The 25,703-nt window shown below is 39.2% G+C and overlaps 1 protein-coding gene across 3 annotated transcripts in view; it reads right to left on the bottom strand.

Annotated features, from left to right (window-relative positions):
* The window catches only part of LOC110312629 (zinc finger protein 54-like), a 36,969-nt gene extending 12,564 nt beyond the window's left edge, over positions 1-24,405 (bottom strand). Inside the window, exons 1-6 of one of the 3 annotated variants that reach the window (XR_003835274.1) lie at positions 24,123-24,395; positions 22,063-22,153; positions 14,356-14,447; positions 9,550-9,676; positions 7,254-7,309; positions 31-34 (exon numbers count right to left, since the gene is read on the bottom strand). Coding sequence is in view for 2 of the 3 variants with exons in the window: in XM_029471113.1 (XP_029326973.1) it covers positions 5,154-6,832; positions 9,550-9,676; positions 14,356-14,447; positions 22,063-22,201 (2,037 nt within the window). In the remaining variant the exon portion in view is untranslated. Of the gene's footprint in view, positions 1-30; positions 35-5,021; positions 6,833-7,253; positions 7,310-9,549; positions 9,677-14,355; positions 14,448-22,062; positions 22,258-24,122 lie in introns of those variants that run through there. The other 2 variants (XM_021186386.1, XM_029471113.1) reach the window with 2 other exon arrangements.
* Between the last annotated feature and the right edge of the window lie 1,298 nt (positions 24,406-25,703).

The following is a 25,703-nucleotide window of genomic DNA, read 5'->3' as shown; positions in this document are numbered from 1 at the left end:
ACAAACAGCCTAACATCTCCACTGGATTACCAACCTCTGGCTTATATATTTCATAACAAACAATAATAGACTAAATTCAGAAGCGAGAGTCCCATCCCCAACATATAAACATTAAAAAGCCAAAACAAAGTTCTGAAATATCGACTTGGGGAGAGATATTTAAAGAACTTGGATTTTGCTAACAGCCTAGGGGTGAATTAATCCCGCGCTGTACTGCTTTCCCCATTAGATGGCGGTCTTGTCATTTAAGTCTTCTGTGACAATGGTGCTTTGAGAGGAAAAAAGAGAACGTTCTGTTTTCCTTCTTTTTTTTAAATGGAGTGGTGAATGCAGACTCTTGGCTGTCGCAGATGCAGAAAATAAGTGAAGTATGTGTTCCCAGGCCTAAAAAAGTCAGCTACACCATCCCATCTCTAGCTCTGGGAACAAGAAGAGGTGGTTAGAAAATAAGGGAACGGCTAAGACACACCATTCTCTAGACTCCATACAACTTTTGTAATCAGTAACCAACAGCAGCTGTCTCTACCTGCACTGGCCTCACACAAGACCACAGTCAGTCTAGGAAAGGGAACAACAGCTCACTTTACCTCTCAAACATTGGCTATGGATAGACTGTAGAAGAGTCACTGTCTTTAGTTGTTATCCTGTGCTGAGCACATCAGGTTCCAATACATAGCTCCAAACCCAGTCTCACAAATGGCTCTGGTTTATCTCAGTGCATCACAAGCAATATGAATAGAGATGAACACAGTAGAGTGGCTGTTGGAATTGTGGACCAGGATAGTGGAGAGGTGGGAGGTGAGAGTGGGCAGTATTAGATATGCCCATATGCACACACACATTCTGTGTGTATATTCATATGAGTATGAAACAGCTAATAATAGAAATTGGGGCTCATTCATTCATTTATTGAATGTAGACAGGATTTTCTGTGTAATCCTCTGTTTAATGGTATGTGCTACCATGCCCAGCTCAAGTTTCTTTGAAAAGACATGAGTGTGTAATTTTTGTTGTTGTTGTACCAGTATCTGGTGGGATTTTTGTTTGTTTGATAATTAATTGGTGTGTTTGTCCATGAGGGAGATATTCCACCATACCAGGATCATTATTTAGTTTAATGTAAAGGAATAGTTAGAGTAAGGAAGTCTTGATTTTTGTGTGTGTTTCAAGAAGTATTAAATGTTAAGTAGCTTTGTGGTTAGCTCTTCTTTGCAGTTCTGATAGAATCCTGTTGATCTAATTGTGGGGTTAATTTCAGGGTTACATTTTATAATTGCTTAAGTCACATTGCTACTCGTCATCTTGTTTATATTATTTATTTCATGTTATTTACATTTGGTGTCTTATATGCACCTGGAACCTCATCTATTTCAAGTTAGTGATTTTGTGCAATAGAAGTATTTAATGTGAGTAGAAATAAGATCTACTTGTTAACTCATTCCTATCAAGTGAGTTGTGCCTTTACTTTCTGGAATTGTCAAGACATTAAAAGCTGGGCAGTGGTTGTGCAAGCTTTTAATCCCAAGGACTCAGGAGACAGGCAGTCAGATCTCTGTGAGTTCCAGGTCAGTCTCTGTGTGTCTCTTCAAACAAGCATACCAACAAACAAAGTAATCAGAAACAGTTATGTTTCATTGGGCAAGGTCATGCAAGCCTTCAAACCTAGAACTCAGGAGGTAGAAACAGGGCAAGTCTATGTTCAAGGCCAGCCTGGTCTACATATGGAATCTAGGCCAGCTAGTAATACAGACAGACCCTATCTCAAAATACACCAAACTCCTCTCAGAGAATTAGCTTGTGTGATACCAGAAGAAGCAAGTAAGGCTCTAGAGGAAGAATCTCATGAACAGTCCTACCCAGCTATAATGCCCTTGAGCCACATTGATGATCATCTTGTCAGGAGAGCTCTAGAGGTTCAGTAATGGCAAGTTCACCTTGGTGAAAACCAACAGCTCTCTAATTGGACTTAAGATACTCATAACAACAGGGAAACTGACTGGTACTGGAAAGCTAGCTAACGTCTCACTGCTGGTGAAGTTACGAATCTTGGAGGAGAACCAACTACCACCAATTTACTAATTCAGATTTGTTCCTAATAAAATTTAAATATTTTTTTCTCGTATCCACAAATAAATATAGTTTTCTTCCCTCAGTAAGGAAACTTCCCTTCCAACAGAGAGACCACTACAAAAAAAATCTACAACTGCAAAATGTAGAGTTGTTGAGCCCACATATGATGGATATATCTACAAAACACTCATGCACCTAAGGCTCAAGGAATGTTTTTGAAGATGGGCTATTAATATTCAAGAGGCAGAGGATCAAGGAGTTTGCTGTGAGATTGTTTCACCTAGTAATGCTAGGAGCTATATCCATAAAATTTCAAAATCATGACTGCTCAAACAAGAACTGAACAAAGACAACAACAATGGACATGCCAAAGTGGATGGGGAAAAGCCCACAAGGCCTTAATCACTATGGACTGAACTACAGGCAACTGCACAATGCTGGGAACCGGAGTCTCCCTCGGGGAGAGCATACCAACGAGTTATCCAAAGCTAAATGGTCAGCACTGGAAACATATACACAAGTAGCATAAGATAGACAGACAAGGTTAGATTTAGGAATATATATCAGTTATACATAAATTATACATACATACACTCATACATATTATACACACAACAACAATGAAATGACAAGCCATGAATTTAAAAGAGAGCAGGAAAGAATATATGCAAGAATTTGGCAGTAGGAAAGGGAAATGAAGCATGATGTAGTTACACTATTATTATAAAATTTTACAGTACAAAAAAAAAAAGAACAGAAATAAAACAAATACAAGAAACCCAGACAAAAATTTTAAAAAAAAGTTTGTAAAATTATCAGTGGAATTCAGACAAGGATTCCTTTAAGCTAACATCTTTATCACCTTTAGTTTCTGGTGAATTTTTGTAGGATAGAATGTATCATCTCCCATAAGAACATCCATTTATTTACCTCTGTTTTAATATCCTATATTTTAAGGAACTTCCTCCACATTGGAAGGTTTAATCTCAGTAGAAGCTGATGTATAACCATCACTCCTGGGCACAACCTCCAAGGCCTCTCCATCTTTACCAAGGAGCACTTGCCCATCATGCTCATTGTACCTTTATTCACAGTATCTAGGCAATGGAATCAACTCCGATGTTTCTCAACTGACACATGCATAAATAAAACTGTGATACTTATGTTCAAAGGTGTATTACTCAGGTGACAATAAAATGAAACTGGGGAATCTGGAAGTAAAAGTAGATTACTAGAAATTATGATGAGTGCTGCTGCCTAGTCCCAGCAGTCAAACATCACATTTCCACTCATGTGCATCTTAGCTTCAAACTTTTGTTTTGTGTGTCCTAGTGAGACTTCATGTGGAGGTCAAGATGCTAGAAATGCACCTGTTGTAAAGGGATTCAGGGAGAGAGGGTGGATATTAGAATATAGGTGATGTGAAAATAGAGTGGGAACACTGGGTGCATAATGACTTAAACATATAGTGGAGTGATGGGGAAGAAAGGGGGCTGCTAAAGCTCCACTCAAATGAGAGATCCAGGAATAACTACATGGAAACTTACTGTTTTGCATCCCATGTAAAAAATGTAATCAAAGGGGAGAGCAGGACACATGTGCTATAAAAGAATGGGGCACTGGACAATGTGTAATGTGTTTAGCTGGAGATGAGGACAGGAAGAAAGAAGAGTGGGTGGGTTATCCAAAGTAAGGCTTTATGAAGAAGCCTTATGAAACAAAACTATCTTACAGGTTATAAAGGAAATATGATTTTAAAGCCATTGAGCAGCTGTGTCACACTTAGTTAAATAATGCTACTGCCAGATGCCAGGGCTATTAAATGGAGCTCTCTGTACCAGATATTTGTATCTGCTTAGGACTTACTCCTCAAGGAGGTCATAGAGGCACCCCAAACAAAACAGGTCATTGTCAGTTCTCTTGCATGGCCATCGTAAGCACATGGTGCTATTGATGACAACAAACACGTTGGTTTCGAGACAGACAGAGAACAATCTTGAACTTACCAGGAAACTCTCCGAACTGGCTAGCTTTTGTAGCATTACAAGGTCTAGTACAGGCTGCTGGAAGAGAAATGATGTCATGGTCTTACCCTTGAACCATGTACCCTAAAGTACCAATTCACTATCCAAGATGTGTGAACTCATACAGATGCACCTACCTCTGTGTACAGAGCATTGCGATGGACGGTGTGGCATCATCGTATCCTTAGCCTTTGAGGTATTTCTAAGTTGTATGTCAGCATTCCAGCTATCACTTGCACAGCCTATCTCATTACAGTTTGTCTCTTTCTTGATATTTGTAAGGATTAACTCTATTATGAAGATTTTGTAAGTGAATGAAAGATGAGAATTAAAACATTTTCCTTCATGATGAATTTTCTTTAATCTCTTCAATTTTAGCACTATTTTGTAAAGCATTTGTGCAATTCAAAATATCTGTGTGAGATGTAATTTCCAAAGAGACATGGGAATTATATAAAATATACTTTAACATGGTTTCTCAGAACTATGAACTTTGTGATATACACTTTAATTACATACATGTTTGCCAATTGCTTATGTTATCATATGTTATTCTTATTTACCATTTTTTTATTTTGATTTTTAATTTTTTTGAGACATGGTCTATATAATCCTGGTAGTCCTGAAACTCACTATGTAGACCAGGATAAGTATATCTTTGTTACAGTTCTTTCCAGGGATGGGAGAGAAAACTCAGTGGTTAAGAGCACTGGTTGCTCTTACAGAGAACAGGTCCAATTCCCAACATATAAATAGCTACACAGAACTAGGTGTACTGCCAACTTCAGGGGATCTGATGCTCTCTTCTGGCTTCTACCCACACCAGGCATACATGTAGTGCACAGAGAATACTTCCAGGCCTGGCAAACATACACATTAAAAAAATAAATAAGAAGCTTTTTCCACAGTTGTAATTACAGAATTTTTATGTTAATATAAACTTTTATTTATTTATTTTTTAAATGTAAACCTTAACTAGAAGCTTTCAAAAGCTTGTTATTTTTATGTTTCTATGACTTACACTGTTGTGATTTGTAAGCAGGGGACACCAAATAAATGCTATGTCACAATAGTTACAATGGTATGTTTCTCTCCAGTATGAACTCTCTGATGTCTTCTCAGATTTGAAATCTGGATAAAGGATATGTCACAGTCTTTGCATTTGTAAGGTTTCTCTCCAGTATGAATTTTCTGATGTGCTCTAAGATATGAGCATCGAGTAAAAGATTTGCCACATTCCTTACATCTGTAAGGTCTCTCTCCCGTATGAACTCTCTGATGTGTTCTAAGATGGGAGGCCTGGGTAAAGGATTTGTCACATTCCATACATCTGTAAGGTTTCTCTCCAGTATGAATTTTCTGATGTATTTGAAGAGTTGAACATTTAGTAAAAGATTTGCCACATTCCTTACATATGTAAGGTCTCTCTCCCGTATGAACTCTCTGATGTATTCTAAGATTTGAACGCTGGATAAAGGATTTGTCACATTCTCTACATTTGTAAGGTTTCTCTCCAGTATGAATTTTCTGATGTGCTCTAAGGGTTGAGCACTCAGTAAAAGATTTGTCACATTCCTTACATCTATAAGGTTTCTCACCAGTATGAACACTCTGATGCCTTCGAAGATGTGAGCACTTGGTAAAAGATTTATCACATTCCCTACATTTAAAAAGTTTCTCTCCCGTATGAATTTTTAGATGTGTTTTAAGAGTAGAATTAACAGTAAAAGATTTATCACATACCTCACATTTGTAAGGCTTTTCACCAGTATGAATTCTATAATGCCTTTTAAGATGTGATAATTCAAGAAAGGACTTACCACATTCTTTGCATTTGTAAAATTTATCTAGAGAATGAGTTTTCTGATGCCTTCTATATGATGCATAGTGGGTAAAGGATCTGTCACACTCATTGCATTTGTAGGGCTTCTCTCCAGTATGGAGTCTGCGATGGCTTCTAAGGTGTGAAAGCTGATGTAAGACTTTGCCACACTCTGGACAAGTATAGTGTTCCTCAGCACTATGGGTTTTCTGATGTCTCCTGAAACTGGAACAGTGGGCAAAGGATTTGTCACACTCCTTACATTTGTAAGGTCTCTCTCCAGTATGCAATTTCTGATGGCTTTTAAGTGCTGACAACTGAGGAAATGACTTTCCACATGCATTGCATTTGTAAGGCTTCTCCCCGGTATGAAGTCTTTGATGTGTTTTAAGATTTGTGCACTGGGTAAAGGATTTGTCACAAACACTGCACTTGTAGGGTTTCTTTCCAGTATGAATTCTCTGGTGTACAGTTAGGCTTGAAGCGGTACTGAAGCATTTCCTGCATTTCTCACATTGGTGTGGTGTCTCTCCAATGTCGATTGTTTGTTGCATGAGACTGTACACAGAGCTGAAATCATCATCATATTCTCTCTGACTTTGCAGTTTGTTTGCAGCATCGAGTCTCTGATCTTCACTAAGGTTGGAAGACAAACTTAAAGATTTCTCACAGTCTTCAGATTTGCAAAGTTCTTCTCCAGTGTGTGTGCTTTTATGTCGATCTGGATTTAACAAGTCAACAGAGCCATCCCTGTCCTTACAGCATCTGTAGTTATTAGAGGTTTCTGTAGTGTCACGTTTTATATAAAGTGCACAGTTGGAGGGTTCATGAAGCATTTCACCAAGCTCATTACACTGACAAGACTCCTTTTCAGTCTTCACATGTTGATGGACAGTATCACTTATGCAGTAGTTCTCTGAAAATAAGTACAATTCAGATTAATAGGAATTGTCTCCAGATGACACTTGATAAATGACTATTTCTGTAAGTTCTCTATTAAAATAAGTCAACCTGCAACTATTTAAAATAGATCTCCCAGTAGCTGACACTTTTAATTCACTGTAGCTGTATGGATCATCACAAAAACAGCATGTCAGCCTTCAGTGTCAGTGATTTCTAATAGAAATCTCATCTTTACTAAAAATGTCTAACTTGGTACAAGATGGAACAAACAATTCTAAGTATGTAATTAGCTTTGGGATGGAGCTCACTCAGTAATTATATTTAGAATACATCTCTATCTTTTTTTTTTTTTCAGAAATAGATTACGACTTTAATCCAATCCCAGGTCAACAGTGTTTGTAATGTATGGCAATGAAGATTACTGTTCGGACGACCCATTTCCTTTTAAGATAAAGGTGTACCGAAAATCACGAAAGGGTCTGTTGCTTTTCTTTAAAAGAAAAAAAACAAAAGGTGTTAGATTCTTTAAAAATAATGGATGTCAAGCAAGTATTTTGCCAGATATCCAAAGCTCTAGATCATTTGAGGCAGGGTTTTCACAAGCAGCTATTGCTCATATCTTTTCCTCCATTGTCTAAGCTCCACACATGTTTCTTAACTTTCCTTATATGGTTATTCTGAGGCCTAATCTGTACCAACTCTTAAGATTGTTTTCTAAAAGGATGTCTCTGCATCCTCCACTGGAATGAAAATCAAACATGAAGACATACAAGCAAGTTAGGCGATTACAGAATAACCCTACTTCATGGACTCACATTAGACTTATAATTTGTAAAAGTAATTCTAACCTGATGGCTGCAGTCAAGAAAAAAATGCACATTGTACTAGTATTAAGTTCCAACACAGGTCTACAGGTCTAATAAGTCACAACAACTTCTAAGAGTTACAACAGGCGGGATGCATCTTGAGGACAGGAGACTGTAGTAAGTGCAAGGATCGGGAATCCTTTCAAGTAGGATTGGATACAGCAAAGGCAGTTTCAGCTCTTGCTTTCTCTTTCACTTGAATCCTTCACTGTTGTCCTGCCCATTTACTTGCCCTCCCTGGTTTTGGCTACTACAATTATCAGTCTTCCAGGGCAACCTCATTTGCTCCACGCAGGTGACCAGGCCTACTCTGCACTCAATAATCCATGTTTTCTGTGAGGAAACCTATGACCAATGCTAGAATTTTTAGAAACAATACAGATGTGTGAGACAGCGCTGTACTCAGTACATGAGAAGAACACAAAATAGAGGAATCTAGGAATGAATTCCCAAGTACTATTTCCAGTCAGCATCTCCAGCATATTCTGGGAGAATTTTAAGTTTGCACATCTTAAGTTTTCCTTATAATTAAAACAGTGTGAACTGCAATGATGTCTTTGGAGCTTTAAGACATGGGTGGAAATAGTATATGCTACTGAATTTCTGAGTACATACTGAAACCAAAATTAAGGGTGCATGGCACCTCTAAAATGAAAAATAAAAATAAAAATACTATGAAAATGTTCTTTTTTTCTCCTTAACATTTTTTTTACTGACTCTTTGTCAATTTCACATCATGAACCTTAATTCCACTGATATCCCAGTCTTTCCACCTTTGTAATCTACCCCTAAAAAGAAAAGAAAAAATGTAAATTTAAATTTAAAAAATTCTCTTTAACCCTTATGGAAAACTATGTGCCCTTGTATCAACTGCTATCTTCTCTCACTGCTGTGCATGTACAAGTCCACTCTTCCAACACATATTTGTCATAGTGACATTGGAAGCTGTGGTTTGTCACACTGTATACCCTTTTACCCAAACATTTTTAACTAGAAATGTTTGTTGCAATGAGTCATTAGCTCATTCCTGGCCTTTGGCTTCTCCAATGCCACCAATACTAGACCCTAACCTAGGCTGCTCTTGGATATACTGTTGTTGCATAACATATAACGTGTTATGGAGATCCCTGCAGCTTTGGTTCACCAGGACTGGCCTCTTTGTGTGCTCCAACAGTTCATAGATGGTATACATGTTGGGGTGGGTTAACTCAAAGTCCTGGAACTGAGCCTTGGTGGTAGTTGAGTTGGCCTGCCTACCACATTTACTGCACCCATGCCAACAGTGTTAGCTCTCCAGTGCAGCCTAAGCAACAGATGGGGTCAGCTTCCCCATGCTCAAGTCACAGCCTGCTCTACCATGTGGTAGCTGATGAGGGGTAGGGCCAGCTCAGGGAGTCCCTCAGTCATCAACATGGACTCAGGCAGCAACCAAACAACAGACATCCACATGGCCTTTGGTGGTAACATGGGCCACAGACATCCACGTAGACCCCTGCTGCTAATAGGGACATGGACCCAACATGGTCATGGATGAAAACATAGGCTGGATATCAATATGGCCTTAGGTGGCAGTGTAGGCCTCTCACATGTGGCTGTTCCTTACTATGGTCTTATCTCAACTTCCACTGCTTCTTCATAATGCACAAACCACTATGGTTCTCTTTGTCCCAGTCTCTCTACCACATACTTGCTCATACTAGTGGTGTCCTTTGGCTGTCTGCTAGCAGACATCTTGGTAAAATTCTTTTTTACTACCAAACTAGTCTTCTGGTTTTTCCATGACAGCTTAATAGAAAGTTTACAACCTATAAAGTCAGTACTTACAAAGAATGAGTTAGGAATTGTACAAGAAGAATATTCTCACCCACAGAGACCAGGTTAGTGTAATTCTCCAACATCACATCAATGTACAGAGCCCTCTGAGCAGAGTCCAGGCATTCCCACTCCTCCTGGGGGAAGTCCACAGCCACATCCCCAAATGTCAACAGACGCTGAAAAAAATTATATTTTGATTTGGGGTTACAGGATACTTTTTGTTGTTACTTATATCCAGGATACTTTTCTGGATATGAGGAGATGGCCTGTTGATGAGTGAAGACCATTATCATCACACTTCATCAGAAAAGAAAAAAAAAAAGAAGATAACTTGTAATATAGTCTCATTCTATAATGAATTTTTAAAAAGATTTATTTATTATGTACACAGAGTTCTGCCTGCATATAGGCCTGTACACCAGAAGAGGGAGTCAGATCTAATTATAGATGGTTTTGAGCCACCATGTCATTGCTGAGAATTGAACTCAGACTTGTAGAAGAGCAATCAGTGCTCTAAACCTTGGCTCCAGCCTATAATGAATTTTCCAACTGTGAAAACAGGATGACACAATAGTTTAACAAGCAATCTACATGAAACAAGATTCACATTTAAGGTCTGAACATGGTTCTCTATCTGTTATGTACACAGTATACATATCTCAGCAGAACAATTTGTGATGAGGACAAGTGCTTTTTAATGCTTTGACTGAAGATGATCCTAAAATATAGACAATGAGTCAATCTTGTCTGTACCAGGTCTTACATAACGCTATTCTAACAGGCTCAAGTATGATTTTTAAACTCTAGGTATAATGCCACATCATTAAATAGCAAAGGGGTATGGAAGGCAGAACGCATGACTGACTTTTTTGGCAAAGAGTTTTTTTTTCCATAGTAGCAAGGATTGGAATGACACTACATACTGACATCTTTCTTTTTTTTTTTAACTGTACCATATTAAAAAAAAAGCAGTAGTTTGCTCAATTAATGTTTTAAGAATATGTAGGCCACTAATATGAAGAAGGAAATTTCTGTATCAGCAACATTTAATATAATCTAAACTTTTCCTAAGAAAATACAAGCGCCACCATAGATAAATAACAGTTTCAGTACAATGCAGCTGCAGGGTAGGCATGGAGAGTTGACTTTCAAACAAAGTATTTAGAGCAAGGCCATCATGAGGGATAGTCTCTCTGCATCAAATGTAACTGCTTATGCACATGTCAGTCAATGCCCACAAGACATCTGTATGGATGCATTCCACATAATTCTACACAATGAGTCCAAGCCCAAGTTCTCTGCACAGTGGCAAAAAAAAAAAAAAAAAAAAAAAAAAAAAAAAAAAAAAAAAAAAATACTGATCTCTCTGCTTTGGGAAATTACCCCNAAAGAAAAATAAAAATACTGATCTCTCTGCTTTGGGAAATTACCCCTGAGCTTCTTAACCAAGTGAGTGATTCTCCTGAGACAAACAGATTATCAAGTGCCAACAAACACATGGACACATCACCACCATCATGATATTAAACCCCAAAGAGAAATACAAGTAGACTACTATCTCAGTCTATACTCAAGAACGAAGCTTCATGGCACAATTAAGCCACATATGCCTGTCATTTTCAGCACTCTACAGTGTGCTTAAATCATTACTAGTAGGATCCAAGTTTATTTATGATTAAGAATCAAGATGCCCCAGTACAGGGAAATGCTGGGCCAGGAAGTAGGAGTGGGTAGGTTGGGGAGCAGGGCAGGGGGGCGGGTAATAGGGGGCTTTGGGGATAGCATTTGAAATGTAAATGAAGAAAATATCTTTAAAAAAAAAGAATCAGGATGTCTCTTTTAATTCCACATGTTGCTCATACATTGTAACAACTATTCCATGTGTTCCAATATGCATGTTTAGGACCACGATTCAAGGAAATATGACAGATCCCATAAATAAAACCTGCACAGCACAAGCTCTCACTCCATCCATTACACCAAATTGATATCAGCATACTTTTTTGTTAATGTGTCAAAGTCTTTTAAAATTACAAGTTCATATAGAATACTTGTCCTGAAAAATAAAAAATCTTGGGAGAAAGAATAGAGAAAAGTTCTATACGTGTAGATTTTGGGTATTATACTGTATAGTTGTAGACATAAAGACAGCCTGGTGCAGTCTTAAAATAAGAAAGGAGTATGACAAAATAGAATAAAGGGCCCAAAACTAAAATTACAAATGTATGCCTATTTTAAAAATCTCAAAAATATGGTTCTCTCAACAAATTGTGCTGCCAAAACTAGATCAAGTAGTAGAATAAAATTAAATTCTTATTTTCCATTTTGTACAAAAATCCATTCAAAGTGGAAAACCAGACACACAAGAAAGAAGCCGAGAAAATATAGGGATTACACATCAGGATATTGGGACAGAAAAGAACTTGTTGAATAGAAAGAAAACAAACAGCACAGGAAGTAACCCCAAGTATCAACAGAGGGCAGGGCCTGAATATAAAGTTTCTGTCCGTCAAAGGAAATAAGCAGAAGATCAGAAAGGTACCCACAATGTGGGATAAAATTTGTAATGGCATCATTGTGGACAGGTGCTTTTTTTCTTTTTCTTTTCTTTTTTTTTCTTTTCTTTTTTTTTCTTTTTTCTTTTTTTCTCCAGAGCTGAGGCCTTATGTTTCCTAGGCAAGCGCTCTACCACTGAGCTGAATCCCCAACCCATGGACAGGTGCTTATATCTAGAATTTACAAAGAATACAGAGATAAACTCCAAGAAAATAAAACTGCCAATGATCAAATAGGCAAATATACTAAATAGACACTTTGAGTAGATAGGAACACGAATTGCCAACAAACATGGAGAAGGTGTTTAGGATTCCAAAAATGCTATCAAGGGAATAAAATTTAAACCACTCTGAAATAGTGGCTCACCCCAGGCAGAAGGGCTGCCTGTCATCTACTCTGACAACAAATGTTAGCGAGAATGTGGAGAAAATGGAAGCCCTATTCACTATTGGTGTGTGGGGTGTGTGTGTGTGTGTGTGTGTATGCCATTATAAAAATTAGTTTAGAGATCATTTAAAAAAATAAAGCTACAACTAATCTATAATTCAGCTCTTTCCTTCTTGGTAGCATCCTGGAAAACTCTACACCACACAAAAGAGATATTTCTATACCTATGGGTTGCTGCTTACTCACCATAGAAAAGTATTGGAATCAACCTAATTGTCAACAGATAAATGGATAATGAAAATGTTATAAAATGAAATACTATTCAGATGAAGAGAAAAATGTAATAATTTGCAAGAAATGAAACAGATGGACTCAGAATGTGTAATATTAAGTGAGGACATACTGGTAAGAAAGAAGAGATGACATTTTCCCTCATATGCAGAATCTAGCTTATAATATGTGTAGGCTTCAATTTTTCAAAACTTACTAAGGGTTATTAAATGCTTCAACCTCCCTTCTAGCACACTACCCACCAGAGGAAGCAAACAAGAAAGATTAATAGAAAGCAGGGGTTGTGGACATGTTTAGAAATAGTTCTCTGGGGCTATTCCAATCCTTATTGTCAGCAGTCCAGTCCACTAGCAAAACACCAACAATAATCAGCAGCAGCCATCCAGTCCCCTCACAAGCACCACTCACAAATCAGCAACTGCAGTTAAATACAGAAGAAACAGCAAGGCTCTGCTAATCTCTGACAATTGGCCTGAGACCACGGATGCCACAAGAAGCTGCTGGAATATCACAAGTTGTTTGGCCAGTTATTCTCTACAAAGTCACAACGAACATAGATAAGCAATGTGATACAAGGCAAACCAATATAGGAACATCATCAGCAAAGACCAGTGAGGCTGAGTAAGGCAAACCAAGGCCAGAGCCTCCTCTCACTGTCTGTGGGGTCATATTTATATTCTTTCTAAACATCACACATCCTCTCATGCATCTGCTTCACCAAAACATTCTCTCACCTGTGTCTGCTTTTATTATTATTATTATTATTATTATTATTATTATTATTATTATTATTATTTTGGTGTTTTTGAGTTAGGGTTTCTCTGTGTAGCCCTGGCTGTCCTGGAACTACTCTGTAGACCAGGCTGGCCTCGAACTCAGAAATCCACCTGCCTCTGCCTCCCGAGTGCTGGGATTAAAGGAGTGTGCCACTACCACCTGGCTTCCTGTGCCTGCTTTAGGAAAACATCCTTAGTGTCTGCTTCAGTAAAATATCCTCTCACCTACGTGCTTAAGTGAAACATTCTTTCACATGTCTGCTTCAACATTCTTTCATGTGTGTCTGCTTCTGTAAAACAACCTTTCACCCATCTGCATCAGCAAAACATCATATGATATAACTGAGTTTCCAAAGAAACCAGAAATTTCCACTTCTGATATGTATAGATGGAAACAATGCACATGTGGGTACTGTAGAACACAGAGAAAAGAGAACTTGAAAGGTTAAATATGAGGTTGAGTTAGTACTGAATGCAGGTAACAGTCACCAGTTATGAGAAAGGATAAAAAGGACATAAAAAGATATAGAATTTTCTAGTTCTAATTCTGACACAGGTATTTTGTTTTTTGGTGGTGGGTCAGTTCATAAAGATATATTTGATTGTGAAAACATAAAATCACATCTGAGGCTCCAGAGCTTCTGTTACCAAAGAATACTGTAACTGCAAAAAAGTGCATTGACTTGACGAGTCTCTGAGTTCGGTGAATTGCAATGTGATTTTCTTTATCTGTTTGTAACAATTTTCAGAATAAAAATTTTAAAATTTTCAGAAGCAGAAAATTAAAGGCTTACAATGTATCAGACTACAACATTTTTAGAAATAGAGTAGACATGGCCACTGACCTGTGACATGATTAATGGAGAATCAGCCATTTCTTTCTGTGTCTCTTCTTTGATTTTCTCTTTGAAGAACAATGAATAGCTGGCTTGTGGTCCTTTAATATCAAGAGGTCAAACAGGAAAAGTAAAATTAATACTGAATGTGGATAAAGAAAATGTGAAAACAACCAAGTAACAGAATTCTATCTGTGTCTGGTCAGTGATTCCAAAGCCAAGAGAGCATGGAAAGACATTTAAACTGTGGAGAGAAAATCACCATCAACCATATTGTAGCACTCAGAAAAATACTCTTGGGCTGGTGAGATGGCTTAGCGGGTAAGAGTACTGACTGCTCTTCCAAAGGTCCTGAGTTCAAATCCCAGCAACCACATGGTGGCTCACAACCACCCGTCTAATGCCCTCTTCTGGTGTGTCTAAAGACAGCTGCAGTGTACTTATTTATAATAATAAATAAATCTTTAAAGAAAAATACTCTTTTGAAATTGATGGTGAGTTAAGTGCATTTGAAGTGAGTCACAAATTAACACAATTCGTATTACAAAAGCAACATAGCACATAATAAATTAGAGGTAAAACATGCAGGAGAATTGAAGGAATTATCTATCAGAACATGGGAAATAATACATTACATGCAAAAAATAGATAAATACAGGAAACTGGGAATGTTCAAGACAGCAAACCACTCTTTCACACAGTAAAGATAGAAGAATAATACAAATAATCCAGCCATCAACAACATAAAAAACAAAATCATAGGGAATAAGCACACTATGAACAAAAACAGGTGCCTACTCTAGAAATCACATGGCTGTTCCACTCGTTGGCATATGCTCAAAGGACTCGACATCCTACTCTACAAATACATGTCAAATACTACTATATTCATAACAGGGACAAAATGGAAAAAATGTAAATGTCCTTGAACTGACAAATTACAATGTACATATAAACTATGGAATATTATTTAGCTGTATAGAAAATTGAAATCATATTTGCAGGTAAATGGATGGGCCTAGAAAAGATCATACTGAGTAGAGTAATCCAGACCCAGAAAGACAGACTCTGAATGTTCACCCTCAAATGAAGGTCCTAGCTCCAACTCTTCAGATGTGAATTCACAACCTGGAGTAGCGCAGTAACCAGAAAAGTAAAAACAGACCACGTTGAAATGTAGAGGAGTGACAGACAGTCAATAACAGAGAACGAGTGATCTTAAGGGTAAAACTGAAAATGTATTAGGGGTCTTTTGGACAGATATAACTTTAGGAGGACAGTAAAATAACAGTAAAGATTTCTAAACAGTCATAAGGCACCATAATATTATCCATCTACTACAAAATGCCTACCATACATATAAGACTGTGAATGCATATACATTTGGAGTGTGAAGGAAAACTTCCCATAGGGCTGATAATGCTCCCTATAAGAGCCATATACTTTCTAACAAAACCACCAACTAGAAGCTTGCTTTGAAGTTGCTGTCACAGCTGTCCAAGAGACTCCCAAAACATTACACACACTATTGCTATTGTCCATGGTCATCTCCCAGACATAGAAGATGAGTTACTATTGTTGAGAAGCCATACACTTTGGACATAGATCCCAGGAGGATTCAAGAGATGGATCTGACACTAAAACCTCCTCTCTAGGGACTAGCTTACTTGGTAATGAATGCAACATGCAAGCTTACCAAAGAGGGAGCTAACCTGCAATCCTATTCACATAAATAATGCTTAACTGGCAGCAAGATAGATGGCTCAGTGGTTATGAGTTCCCATTGTTCTTGAAGAGACCTGGGTTACACTCCTAGAACCCAATGTGTGGCTTCCAACTCTTCATAACTCCAATACTAAGATACACATGATTTACAGTCGTACTTGTAGGCAAAAATATGCAAAAAATATATGAATCTAACTTTAAAGAAACTGAATAGCAGATAAATGTTAGTAAGATGATGGAGAGAATAAAAACTCTGTAAATGGAATATCTTGGTTTCTCCATCTATGGTAATTGAGAGTTTTGCTGAGTATAGTAGCCTGGACTGGCATTTGTGTTCTCTTAGGGTCTTGGCATTTGTGTTCTCTTAGGGTCTGTATGACATCTGCCCAGAATTGTCTGGCTTTCATACTCTCTGGTGAGAAGTCTGGTGTAATTCCAATAGGTCNGCCTTTATATGTTACTTGACCCTTTTCCCTTACTGCTTTTACTATTCTTTGTTTTATGAATTTGGTGCTTTGATTATTATGTGATGGGAGGAATTTCTTTTCTGGTCCAATCTATTTGGTGTTCTGTAGGCTTTCTTGTATTTTCATGGGCATCTCTTTTTTTGGGTTAGGGAAGTTTTCTTCTATAACTTTGTTGAAGATATTTACTGGCCTTTTAAGTTGGGAATCTTCACTCTCGTTTATACCATTATCTGTGGGGAATTGCAGGCTGGTATCCAGTCGAGCTGAGGTCTGAACCCCGATGGTCATAATTCACCTACATGACAAGGTAGGCCCTCCCTCATGCTCCTGGAACTCTGGCCCCTGCCTAAGTTACTGCCCACCACAGCCCCCACAAGAGAAGCATGGTCAGTAGTCATGAAAGCAATGGCCCAAGCTTCTGACCTTCAGGCTAAACTCCTCCCCAGTTACCTAGCAACAGTAAAGACCATAAAAAGGGGTGCTCAGCCCCCACCTCGCTTTCTTACTCTTCCGCTCTTACATCTTACCCCTTACTCTTACCCTCTCTCTTCCCTCTTTTTGTCTTCTCTCTCTCTTCTTCCCTTTCTCTTTGTCCTCTCCTTTCTTCTTCCCTCCCCTCCCTTCCCCTCCCCTCCTCTCCCCTCCCTTCCCCTCCTCTACTCTCCCCTCCCCTTTGAAGAATCTAGTGGCTCTCTCTCTCTCTCTTCCTACCTTCTCTCTTTCCCCCTGCATTTCTATAATAAAGCTCTTAAACCATAGACAGTCTCTGCTCCTTCAAGGCCCGCTGCACACTCTGGTCGGTGTTGGGAACTTCTTCCCCCATTCCCTCTCTCCCACAACCCTGGGGCTCTAGCAAGGTAGCTCTGGGGGGGGGGGTCCCCGGTCGGGGGCTGCCCCTTTCTCACTCCCCCCCCCATGGGTCAGAGGCTTGGATCTCCATCCAGGCCTTGTGGAAAACGCCTGGCAGGCTGCCTTGGCCTCCCTACACTACCCCCCCCCCCCCCCCCCCCCCCCCACCGCGTGGGTCAGGCATGCTCACCGGGGGCCGAGTGGAAAAGCTCCTGGCAGTCTCCCCAAGTCCACTTGCCCAGAGTACAGGAACTCTGACTGGACGTGGCATATTTTTCCTCCCAACTTTTCCACAGCCCCCCTCCCCCCACTTTATTTTGTTCCCAACAATGATCCTTAGGTTTCATCTTCTCATTGTGTCATGGATTTCCTGGATGTTTTGGGTTAGAAGCATTTTTCATTTTCTTTGACTAATGTGCCAATGTTTTCTATGGTAGCTTTTGCACCTAAGATTCTCTCTTCTGTCTCTTGTATTCTGTTGATGATGCTTGCATCTATGACTCCTGATCTCTTTCCTAGGTTTTCTAATTCCAGGGTTGTCTCCCTTTGTGATTTCTTTATTGTTTCCATTTCCAGTTTTATAACCTGGATGGTTTTGTTCAATTACTTCACCTGTTTAGTTGTGTTGTCCTGTAATTCTTTAAGGGATTTTTGTGTTTCCTCTTTAAGGGCTTCTAGCTGTTTACCTGTGTTCTCCTGTATTTCTTTAAGGGAGCTGTTTATATCCTTCTTAAAGTCCTCTATCATCATCATGAGATGTAATTTTAAAACAGAGTCTTGCTTTTCTGGTTTGTTGGGGGTAGCCAGGGCTTGCTGGGGTAGGAGAACTGGGTTCTAATGATGCCAAGTTGCCTTGGTTTCTGATGCTTATGTTATGCCTTTGTATGTTACTTGACAATTACTACATAGCAATAGTAATGAAAGTGGCATGGTATTGGTATAAAAATAGACTGGATGATCAATGGAATCTAATTAAGGACCCAAAAATAAATCCACATACCTATGGAAACTTAATTTTTGACAAAGAAACCAAAACCATATGTCATAGTTAGGGTTGTACTGCTGTGAACAGATACCCTGACCAAGGCAACTCTTATAAAGGATAACAAACAATTGGGGCTGGCTTACAGGTTCAAAGGTTCTGTCCACTATCATGAAGTTGGGAGCATGTCAGGATCCAGGCAGGCATGGTGCAGGAGTAGCTGAGAGTTCTACATCTTCGTCTGAAGGCTACTAGGAAAAGACTGGCTTTTAGGCAGCTAGTACAAGGGTCTTAAACACTCACAGTGACACATTTCCTCAAACAAGGCCATACCTCCTAATAGTGCCACTCCTGGGCTAAGCATATTCATTCTAATCCCTACCCCTGTAGGCTTGTTCAAACACTTGAGTCTGTGGGGGCCTTACCTAGCTATAGCATAATAAAAAATACATTTAGTCCAACTTCCAAAGTGCCCACTGTCTATAGCCTCAACAACATAAGAAGTTCAGTCTCTTCTGAGATTCATTCAATCACTTAACTGTAATCCTCAAAGCAAGACAGAAAAATATCTTGGCAAACTCCAAACTCTACATCACTATCTAATGTCAAAGCCCTCTGCAGTTCTCCAACTTCTTTTTTATCTTTGTTGATTGCATCAAACTTCTTTCTCCTGGACTGGTTACACTCCCTCCTAGCAGCTTTCCTTTGCAGATAACTCAATGCTTTGGTAACCTGAACATCTTGGGGTATCCAAGGCAATTTCAACCTCACAGTTTCTTGTTTCAGTGTTTGGGATCCACACATGATCTTCTGGACTCCTGTAAAGAGGAGCTGGTTCACATCTCCAGCTCTGCCCTCTGTAGCACTATTGACTCTGGTTGACTCTACTCCACTGCTGCTGCTGTTCTTGGTACTGATATCTCCAACACACTGGGGTCTTCTGCTACAATTAGGCTTCACCAATAGACTCTCATAGACTCTTCATGATGTGAAGCCTCAACTTCTTTACATGATCCCTTCAGTCTAGGATTGTAAACTGCAACTGAGGCTGCATCTTCACTAATGGCCTTCCTTGGCCTTTCACTGTGCCAAATCTCAGCTGCTCTGTTTGACCCCTTCATACCTTCAAAACCAGTACCACCTGAGTGATTCTCACACATTACCAAGTTCAGCTGCAGCATGAGGTACATTTTGGCTATCTCTGGAACACAGCTTCTTGGTTCTCTCAGAAAACATTTTTCAGAGATTTTCACCTCAGGGAGGCTGGTCTATTCTTTTTTGTTTGTTTGTTTGTTTTGTTTTGTTTTGTTTTGTTTGTTTTTTCGAGATGCCAGGATGGTGCAGGAGGAGGCTGAGAGTTCTATATCTTCATTTGAAGGCTGCTAGGAGATAACTGGCTTCCAGCCAGCTAATTCAAGGGTCTTAAAACCCACACCCAAGGAGACACACTTCCTCCAACAAGGCCACACCTATACTAACAAGGCTATACCTAATTGTACCTATTCCTGGGCCAACCATAGTCGAATGACCGGAAACTTGATGTACGATGGGGTAGTGATAGTCCCCCTTATGAGAGGAGAAAGGGAGGAGAGGATGGGGGAAGGAGTATCACCTGTATGAGGGGGTACTTGGTGGAGGGGGGCTAATATTGGTTGTAAAGTAAATAAATTAATTAATTTTTAAAAAGAATGGGGTATATTATTGTGTAATTTGCTGTATATGTGAAAGTGATTTATATCTTCATTTCAAATAGCATTATATTTAAACTTCCCACAAAAACCTTCAGAGAATTAGAAAAGAGAAACCCTGAATTTATATTGATCCAAAAATTTCCTGGGTACAGAACAACCCCAGGGAATTGTTGAAATGCTTTAGTTATCCCAGTGTGGTTACAGATCAGCCCAATGGAGTGGAGCAGCAGACCTTGTACCTGCCCAATAGCAATGACCATGTGACTAAAACCAAAATCCCTCAAGCATGGGTTGCAGACTAGACAGCCTCTTCAAACAGTGGCACTGGAAAAATTATCTATTCATTTATAAAAACATGAACCTGGGTTTAAGTCTCTCTTAGAATCACAGACCTTCATGTATGATCTGAAACAGTGAATATTGCAGAGTAACAAAAAGGGGGAAACACTTGATATAAGAACAGCGACTAACAAACAGTATTGTGTAAAATGAAAAACATCCAGGGAAATAACAATAACTAAAAGTATAAAGAGACAGAATACACTGTAGATGCACTCATTAGCTACCTATTTACAGAACAATGAATAAGAATCCAGAATCAATCAAAACATTAGAAAGGAAGCAAATGATAATATAACCATTAAATAAGCAAATGAATTGAACCCTCCATGCTCAACAGCAGCTGAAGTAGCCAATATGTACCTATTAAAAAGCTCTACATCGGCTGGGTGTGGTGGCGCACACCTTTGATCCCAGCACTCGGGAGGCAGAGGTAGGCAGATTTCTGAGTTTGAGGCCAGCCTGGTCTACAAAGTGAGTTCCAGGACAGCCAGGGCTATACAGAGAAACCCTGTCTCGAAAAACCAAAAAAAAAAAACCCCAAAAAAACAAAAAACTCTACATTACAGGCCATAAGATCCTATAAATTTAATATATATAGATTCCAATTCTGTCTAGTCAGTGTCCACACTCCTGTTCCTAAACAATAACAAATGTATCTTTTCAGCAATTTCTTGAAATGTAAATGGATAACATTTCCTAAGCTAAAGATATAAACAGTATTCAAAAAAATTGAAAGCGGAAATTAAAATATATTTTTTCTACCAAAAAATCCATTTCATATCTAAAGATACAAGATACTGAGCAACTATATATATATATATATATATACACATTTTTTTTCCAAGACAGCATTTTTCTGTGTAGCCATGGCTGTCCCGGAACTTATTTTGTAGATGAGGCTGGCCTAGAACTCATTGAGATCTGCCTGCCTCTTCCACAAAAGTGCTAGGATTAAAGGCCTGCACTACCACAATCTGGCCTACAAAACCAATTCCTATTAAAACTAATTCCTATTAAAAACTCTATTTTCATATTTTACTGAAAATAAGCCTACAGTACCAAGGAACAGTAAAGAGCTAGAAAGAAATATCTCACCTAGAGGTTATCTCAAAGTATATTAAAAATACAGCAATGGAAACCACTTAGAGCTGCCAGGACAACAGACAATAGGAAATGTCCATAGGAAGACAGAACAGACACAGCTTAATAGTCTGTAAATAATCTCTTGATTCTTATCAAAAATAATCTCTTGATTCTTACTAAACCTCAGTTGGCATTATCTTCAGAATGAAGAAAATGTAAAGAATGCGCTAGAATACTAAAAGCTCAGAAATTCTTAAAACAATAAATAAACCTAGAGGCATTAGTTTTCATCATTCTATAATATATTGAAAACACTGAGATGAGAACTATTTAATATTGGTATGTAGACATGATCAGTGATGTACATGGGATAAGGACAGCATTATTCACACGCACAGTCAAATAAATTTTTATTTCCCTTCTAGTATCAGTTCTTCTGTAGAAAGTCTTCTCACTTCTAAAATAGGATAATCCTGAATTATTTCTAGTGAAACGGAATGTGGCAAAACTAATTTCATGGCCAACTTTCACATTCACTTGAATCCCTTGCCATCACTTCACCAATCCTCCAACAAACCTGGATCCTTAGCTATTGTCTCCTGTCTCTCCATCTTCCAGGTCTCTTTGTTCTGCTCCACAGGTGAGCTGGTCTGGGTAATCAGTGAGCCCTGCACATGAGAAAGAGATTCCTCAGAAAGCACCTGGATTTCTAACATGTGCTCAGATGGTTACGAGAAATCAAATTGAGGATTCTACAGTGAACCCTTCTCACTGTCACTTAGTGTTGGAGTACTGAAAATATTTAAAAAGTATTTTCAGTTACCACAACTTGAACCACACATTCAATCACAGCCCAGTTTAATCTCAGAGGCAGAAATGGAACTGAATAACTGGGATGAGAATATTATATACTAGTGAGGTTCTAAATTTATCCTGGACTAAAAATGATGGAAGCCTTATACTCACAAAGGAACAACCCAAAGAAGAGAAAGCATTTCCTGAAATCTGTCTTTGTTCCTGTGAGGATTTCACCTTACTCAGTAGAATGTGAGACTCATCCACACAAATCTCACATACCTGGAGTCTAATTTGCCAAGAACCCTAAGGAGGAGCAAAGGAGACAGCAAGAAAACTATTCGCACCCACAGAAATCAGAGAGTTCCAATTCTGCAACATGCAGTCTGTACAGAGCCCTCTGAGCAGAGAACAGGCATTGCCCCTCCTCCTGGGAGAAGTCCACAGTCACACCACTCATTGTCAACAGACCACAAAATAAAAGACAACAGTTTGAACATTCCTGCTGGTGCACAACTTTAATGTGAGCACTGAGGAGATAGAGGTGGGTGGAAATCTGTGAATTCCAGTCCAGCCTGGTCCACATGGTGACTTTTCCATAACAGTTTAGTCATGTGTCCATGGGCAGAATGCTTTTCTTGAACCACTAACAAAACAAGATTGCAGATATTTTTCTGATGTAGATGAGTTATCATAATTATTCACAAGATTATTTCTAATATTGTCATATACTATAATTAATGCCTTTTAATTTTGTTTCATTCTCTCTGTCTCTCTTTCTTTTTGCTGCAAAACTGGGTTTCTCTGTTCAGCCTTGGGTTTCCTTAAACTCATTCTGTAGACCAGGCTGGCAAAGAACTCCAAGATCTACCTGCCCCTGCCTCTGGAGTGTTGGGAATAAAGGTGTGTACCACCACCAAATGCTAGTTTATAATGCCCTGTCTAACTGTGAAAATCCTGTGGCCTGATTCCCTCAAACAGCATACTGTGATTTTCCAGGCTCTAATTTGCAACATTAAGAACTCAGAAGAAGACATTTTTTTTTTGTCTGACTTGCTTGCCTTCCTTACTTTTTTTTCTCTCTCCTTCCTATCCATCCTTCCTTCTTCCTTCCCCTTGTTTTTCTTGTTGTTGTATTTATATTTAAGTTTTTGGAGACAGGGTCTCACAATGTAGCTGTGGTAGTCCTGGAACTCACGATGTAGACCAGGTTGGCCTACAAACTCAGTGAGATCCACCTGCCTTTGTCTCCTGACTGCTGAAATAAAAGATGAGTGTCACCAAGCCTGGCAGTACCCTTTTCACAATGCTATATTTACATCACAGAGTGCACACACGGAGTTTTAGATGAAAAATTAATGGTGGATAAAACGTTGACATTTAAAAGTTAATGTTTACATCCATACCTGTGGGACTCACAACAAATTGTACTCTCAATTAAATTTGCAGGGGTTCCTTTCATGACTAATATCTAGAAGCTTTCAGGGAATCATAGACCCTAGGTCCATATGCCACTCTCTTGAATAAGGAAGTGGCAGCACACGGAAGTTAGTATGGATAATCGTAAATCTCAAGAGCTTTGTCTTTTCCACCATAGCAAAGAGAGCCGCGTTTGCAAATATCAACTGATAAATTTAAATGTTCTACTAGGTTATTCGTAGGAGAATATCTAGAGGCTAGAAGATCAATTAAAAATAGCACTATTCAGTCAATATTACTAAAAAATGTATCGACGAGGGTAAGACATCCACAGCAGTTTTGAGGGCTGTCATCTTTATGAGTTGCGGAGACACTGATCATGCTCCACTCCCGCCCGTTCTGTAGCCCTGCAGCTCCTCTGACCTGGGAGGTTCCAGAGCCGCCAGGCTGCTGTTCCCGCCGCGGCGCTGCTGACTCTCCCAGGACGCCCCGCCTGGCACCTGTGGCTTAGGGGGGTTCACGGGTCCCGCGAGACCCCGGTCGTGTGCTCTGCAGGCAAGACTGCTCCACGCGACTCCACACAGTGCAGACCCTAGGCCGGAAACGGGTTCTTGACACTTCAGGCTCTGACTCTTTAGCCTCAATTTCTTAGGCTCACACACAATTACATCTCAGTATCCCTGCTGGTCACTCCTCTAAACTCGCCCACTCCACACCCTTCCTCTACACCCAGCCAATGTGTAACATCCTCCCATCCTCTGCTTCCGGGTGAGTGGCTCCGCCCCACGGAAATCAGTCCCTCCCACTCGGTCTCAGGCTTCCTCCCACGCAGATCCAGCTGTAAGGCTGACCTGGTCTTGATCTGCACGGTTTTCCCACCTGCTTGTTGTGAGCCTGGACCAGAACTGGATCTGATATGACGCAGCATCCCGGTATCTGACCCCCATAGTGAGTTCTGAACCCATTGGACTATGAGCCTCTGGGCCATATAATGTATACCAAAGAGCAACAAGCTAAATTCAGATGCCAGAGTGCCATCTATTAAAATGCAAACGTGAGAACTCAAAACCATATACTGCAATTTTGATTTGGGGAGAGACTTTTCAGGAACGTGGAACATAGTCTTCGTCTCAAAATAAAGAAAAATCCTACCTGAAAAACAGCTTAAAGGAAGAAGCCATTGAAAAGTCCTACCTGCCTATGATGTCTATGAACCATATCAATGGTCCCCAGTTACTTTTGCATAATTTTAGTTTAATATAAACTGCGGTGTTTTAAGATTTAAACTTCATTAAAAGCTTTCGCAAGTTTCTTAACTTTATGTTTCCATTACTTACACAGTTGTGATTTGTAAGTAGACCTCTGGGGAGTTAACATTTTCTTATACTATAATTGCATGGATTTTCAGAAAAACCGAGTGACAGTCTTCAAGGAAGATGAAACAAATAATTGAGAAATCAGTAATCAGCTTTAGGGTGCAGCTCAGAGTACATGTTTCTGTTTTTAAAGATTTTTTCTCAGAAATTGATGAAGAATTTAATGCAACTCAGATTCACAATACTTGTGTAAACTAATGTACCGTAGACCCAGACTTTGTAATATTAAACGCTCCATTTAAAGCATCAAAAGCCTTTTTTTTCCTTTCTGACAGAGAGAGAGAGAGAGAGAGAGAGAGAGAGAGAGAGAGAGAGAGAGAACCACTAGACTCTTCAAAAGTTATTGATGTAAAGCAAATATTCTGCCAGATGTCAGTTTCTAGATGATTTGAGTCAAGTCTGCAATGGACAGCTATTGCTTATTTCTTTCCTCCATTGTCTGAGTTCCACACACTGTTGTGTTTCTTAACTTTCCTTATACAATTATTCTCAAGTCAACTCTCTACACTGACTCCTGAGATCACTTACCAGGAGAGTTTCAGTGTATCCTCCAGTGAGAAGAAAATGAAGGATGTAATATGATGAATACCTACATATAAGGAAGGCAATCACAGAATAATGCTACTTC

Source organism: Mus caroli, chromosome 17 (assembly GCF_900094665.2).
Source record: "Mus caroli chromosome 17, CAROLI_EIJ_v1.1, whole genome shotgun sequence".
Lineage (NCBI taxonomy): Eukaryota > Metazoa > Chordata > Mammalia > Rodentia > Muridae > Mus > Mus caroli.
Note: the sequence above shows the minus strand (reverse complement) of the source record. Positions and strands in the feature narration are given on the sequence as shown.